Source organism: Styela clava, chromosome 5, assembly GCF_964204865.1.
Source record: "Styela clava chromosome 5, kaStyClav1.hap1.2, whole genome shotgun sequence".
Classification (NCBI taxonomy): Eukaryota; Metazoa; Chordata; class Ascidiacea; order Stolidobranchia; family Styelidae; genus Styela; species Styela clava.
This window is the reverse complement of record NC_135254.1, coordinates 15,033,423-15,038,330: the sequence shown is the minus strand read 5'-3', so window position 1 is coordinate 15,038,330 and position 4,908 is coordinate 15,033,423. Positions and strand designations below refer to the sequence as shown.

General features: G+C 32.0%; 1 protein-coding gene across 1 annotated transcript; it reads right to left on the bottom strand.

Annotated features, from left to right (window-relative positions):
- Window positions 1-739: 739 nt before the first annotated feature.
- Window positions 740-2,714, bottom strand: LOC120344951 (uncharacterized). Its single transcript, XM_039414295.2, has 3 exons — window positions 2,528-2,714; window positions 1,932-2,198; window positions 740-1,802 (listed from the first exon to the last, which is right to left on the bottom strand). The coding sequence occupies exons 1-3, from the start codon at window positions 2,683-2,685 to the stop codon at window positions 1,607-1,609; spliced, it is 621 nt and encodes a 206-aa protein (XP_039270229.2). The 5' UTR covers window positions 2,686-2,714; the 3' UTR covers window positions 740-1,606.
- Window positions 2,715-4,908: the final 2,194 nt, after the last annotated feature.

Below are 4,908 nucleotides of genomic sequence, written 5' to 3'. Positions count from 1 at the left end.
GTTCTTTTTATATGGATTCAAGTTTATCTGATATATTGATTCTAACTACATTTATTATTATTTCAGGAAATGTAATTTTCCAATAATATCAGATATACGTAAAACATACATTTAAAAAAAAAATTCTTTCTTGTGTATAGTGTGTATATATTTACAGGCTTGTCCATGGGACATATTTTTCTGTCCTATCCCATCCCATAGCAAATTTAAGCCTGTCCCATCTCATGGGATTTCCATTGGAAATAATTTTCATTAAAGAATTCTAAATTTAGGTTCAGAGTTTACTAAACAGAACTACATGGACAAAGAGGCATGCAAAACGACGAAATTTATTGACTTTGTTAAATTAAAAATTATTATATAATTAAACTATTATATAACTAACAAGAGAGCCAAGCTCAAACATATGGACATAAAGTCCATAACGAAATGTTTTGCCATCAATTCCCATAAAATTATACGTCATCCTGAACGAACCTGAACAGCAACGGTAACTTACCAGTACCTGTATCAGGGTACCGGTGCGCATACTTTCCTAGCCTTTCCAGGTTCTGTGAATTGAGATTCTATGCTATATGATTCAGATTTTTAAACCGTGTTCCCATGAGTAAAAAATAATACAGCGAAATTTCGGATGAAATATCAGATCTCATAGCATTTATAGAAAATTTATTAGCAAATAAAAGTAATAGTTTAGGAGAAAAGCTATTATTTTTAACGATAAGAAGAGAAATTCGTGTCCCACGTGTCTCCTGGGAAATACAAATGTGTACTGTCCCATCCCATCCCATGGGATGTTTCCCATGGACAAACGTGTCACGAAACAATATTATAATGTGAGTCGCATAAATTAAATTAAAAGCTGTATAAAGTATACTCATACGGAATAAATATCTACTGATAAATTATATTAAATATAGCAATTAATAATTTTTTTAAACAATCATAGAAATACTAAAGGTTGATAAAGCACCGTGTGACATTATTAAATAATTAAAAAAAAAATGAAAGTTCAAAATTTATACAGCTCCGTGTCTTTTGTTAAATATAAACAAACGCAATGAAAATTCTACAATTGTCTCTTGAGGAGGGAAAAAGGGATGGGAACTTGAATCTAGTGCTGCCCGAAACAACAGCGCAAAATACCATGACCCAATCCCAAGTATCCCATAACATATTCAACTGTGAATTAGTCATAATTTCTAAATGAACAGTATCAGTCATTTCATAACATGTCACTGGCTATAGCTAATAAAAGTCTTCATTTTTCAATGCGGTGTCCAACTGCGTTTATACCCCCTGACATTAAAACCTAATTTAGGAAAACAGATAAATTGAGTGCATGAAACTATATTATATATGTAGCAAAATAGTGTGACAAAATACAGATTTTCGTATTGTTACAAAAAATATATAAATTTGCATAAATTAACGACCCATCGGGCATTTGTGAACAGTGTGTGCGAATAAAATATACTTAATTTGCACATAAAAAGTTATATTATTGTAAAAATATAAAATATTGATTGATAAAAAAATAAATTAACATTTTGAATATAAAGATTAATAAATTCGAATGATGATAGAATCGATTAACGTTCCAGGTCTAGGCATCTTCTGTTATGGCAACGGCGCAAGTACATCCTAGATGAACTTCTTCCGTCGTCAGTTTGGAATTTTTCGTAACGGGAACCGTCAGTGGCAAACGAACACTGATTAAATTGTCGACATCTTCTGTTAATGTTCTAATATCGATACATCCATCACATAAACAACGCGTATCAACCATTCTTTGTGGAACTCTGTAATAATAAATTCATCATATTTAGTTTTTAATTTGTTATTTGGCTTGTTTTTGTGAAACTAGAATTTTTACTTATAAAACAATTCGTTCAATACAGCCTTTCTTTATTTTTTTTGTAAAATATTACCTGTTTGCTTTGTAAGTGATGAAAAACGTCCACGGAGAAATGCTTCTTTGCTTCCATGCTTTGTTGTTTTTCAAGTATTCCTCGTTGAAAACGGGGCATTCGTTTGACCCGGCACTTCGCTTCGGTCTGGAGATACCTCCTTCTGATTGATTTGAGTTATCTTCAGTGATGTTTAGAACTTCTAAATCTTTAACAAAACTCTCGTCGGCAAGCATTTTCTCTGACCATTTCACGTATTCGTTGCGAAAAACAATTTCACAATCTTGCCTATGAAAAACGGTACGTTATTGATAAGGTTACAGAAACGATGCGTTATTTTAAAACATTAATTTACACTAATGCGGATTCCAGATGTGCATTGTGATGGGTTTGTTTGACAAAAATGTTATTTTTCTGTTTGTTGATGATTTTAACGTTGCAAATAATATCACCAAACAAACTAAATATTCAGAGAGTAATAATATTGTCGTTACGGCCTGGTGGATTACAGATCTCTGGGTAACTCGTACATTAAAAACGATCCAATCCGAACAGCAATTATTAAAGATTCAAATAAAGCTAGGATTCCAATATCATCTACATTGCACAATTTATACCTTTTATGATATGTGTCCATATTATCCTTTCCGGCTATATTTTGACACTCAATAGGATGATCTTCAATATCTTCTCCGAGTTCCTCTAGTTGAATGGGAATGCATTCATAACATAGAGCAAACGCTAAAACCAGTCCGAGTACCTTTACTGTATTCATTTTGATTCTATTTGATTTTGATTCTAAGTTGGATCTATCTATTCCGTAGTAAATGAAGTTAATGATGAATTGCCGGTCTGTTCACTCTATTTATCCTTTAAATCACTTGCGATGATTGGTTTCCTGCATATTGACGCATAACATGCTGTTTTCTAATACTATCATAAATTGACTCAAAGGACGGTTGTTTCGATGTTCACGTCATCGTGGTGGTGCTTTTTTAGAAAAAAAAATGTTGGTGGTTGAATTCATGGTGGATTAATTTTTGAAATAAGGTAAGGCGCCAATTATATCTCGAAATGTGTAATCAGCATCCAGATATCTTAAAAACTTAGGTACCCCTCTCTGCTAAAAATAAATTATTTGTTGACAATTAATTATGTACCAAAATGTAGGTTTTCTAACCAAATTTTATTCAGCTTCCCAAAACAAAGTAATTCCGTTATTCACTTAACAAAGCTAACTGTCTTAACACGAAATCCATCGAATAATCTAATAAGATTGAAACGTTTAGCATTGGATATAATAATAATTTGAATATAATGTATATATTTAGCTCTAAAACTTAAGTCCAAACGTTATTGAGACGTATGGATGTTTTGTTTTGATACAATTTCGTTGTTACTGGGGCAAACATTACCTGTTTATTTACTTCATTTTATATTACTCTTTTTTGTCATATCTTGCTATCGGATCCATACTTTTTCTTCCAATTTTGCCTCAAGAGCAGGTAAGTTTTTCGGAGTGGCGTGTTTTACTGTACTAGTAACCACGTGTTCAAACATTTCTTCGTTTCCTTCGTGTTATTTTTGCTGACAATTTCACGTCCTTTCAACCTTATTTTGATCTGCTTACTTTTTTACAAACTCAAAAGGTAATGGCAATATGGTATGATTATTAGAAATGTTGCAGGGCCATTCATAATTTGTTTGCTTTCAACAAAAAATAAATAAATGACATACATTACTTTACCAACCTTTGTGTTCCTAGTGTATGGGAACATTACATAAAAGTTGTTTCTAACATGCAGTAGTAATTTAAATCGGGGTTCTGGCTATTTCGATTAAAAAATAAATAAAATGCATTATATGCCTAAAATGTAGGTCATCAAAATCATTGCATTGAGTCTCAATCATAGTTTGGTATTATTACTAGAGAGCAATGCTCAGATATATGGACACGAAAGCCGTACATCGATACCGGTACTGTAAGACCGGTACTCAAGACAACGATTTTTTTGAAGAAATCATCGGAAAGCGTAAAGAAATAAAAATGTGTTTCGTTTTACTTCAGATAAAGTAGCAACATTTCTGGTAAAAAATCAGGAATCATGAAAATCAAGAAAAAAAATAAAAGTAACAGCCTTAAAGTGGCTTTTATTCATTTTTAGGTAATGAAAATTAAAAAATGATTGACCTAATAATTGCAAAGAAAAGCGATGTTTTTTTCAACAACAACGAAAAAATAACAACTAGAATTTTGCCAAACAATTCACATGTAACTTAGTGTCAAATAAGAATTCGGTGGAGGTTAATATCAATATCTCAATCTTTATCGCAAAAATTCATTCCATCGTGCATGTGAAAGAAAAATTCAATTTTTGCCCTTCGTCAATTATTTTTGTTCACCCCTCTTTAAAAAGTAGATACGTGAATTGATGGCTGATTTTTATGAAGATATGTGAAAATTGTACTGAAAGGTATCGGGAATGAAGGCTAAAATCACCACTGACATAAATTTAAGTGAGAGAAACTCATACGTGGAATCCTAGACAATATGCTAAACTGTATTCTTTTGCTTTTCCGGTTTCTCTGATCTGAAACAAAAAAAAAATGCAAGTAAATATTCTCAAAATAGAGTGGGGAATTACAATTTATGATATATATCAATTATCACTCAGAATTGAAAGCAGACGAGAAGGCTATTATTGTATTCCCACGCTAGACTCACGCAAAACGTCGGTTGCGTCAAGTATACGTTGCGTCGGCACGTAAGATGACGCATAATGTAGCTCTGATAGAATTGTCGATAGACATAGAAAGTATAGCTATGGGTTTTATTGTATGAATATAAACCAAGTGAGTCAAAGGAAGTACCTATAAATAACTTACCGCCATTTGAATTGCGACGTATGTTATTTTTAGATTAACTAGAATTTCAAATTTTTATTCTCTAATTATAAATTCCCGATTTCAGGATCGTTGGAAACTCATTTTACGTGAT

Excerpts from the sequence above, each read along its gene's own strand:
- LOC120344951 (XM_039414295.2), bottom strand. The coding sequence starts at position 2,685 with ATGAATACAGTAAAGGTACTCGGACTGGTTTTAGCGTTTGCTCTATGT. Across the intron at positions 2,199-2,527 it reads ATGGACACATATCATAAAAG|GCAAGATTGTGAAATTGTTT; the intron begins GTATAAATTGTG and ends CGTTTTTCATAG. Across the intron at positions 1,803-1,931 it reads ATCACTTACAAAGCAAACAG|AGTTCCACAAAGAATGGTTG; the intron begins GTAATATTTTAC and ends TTATTATTACAG.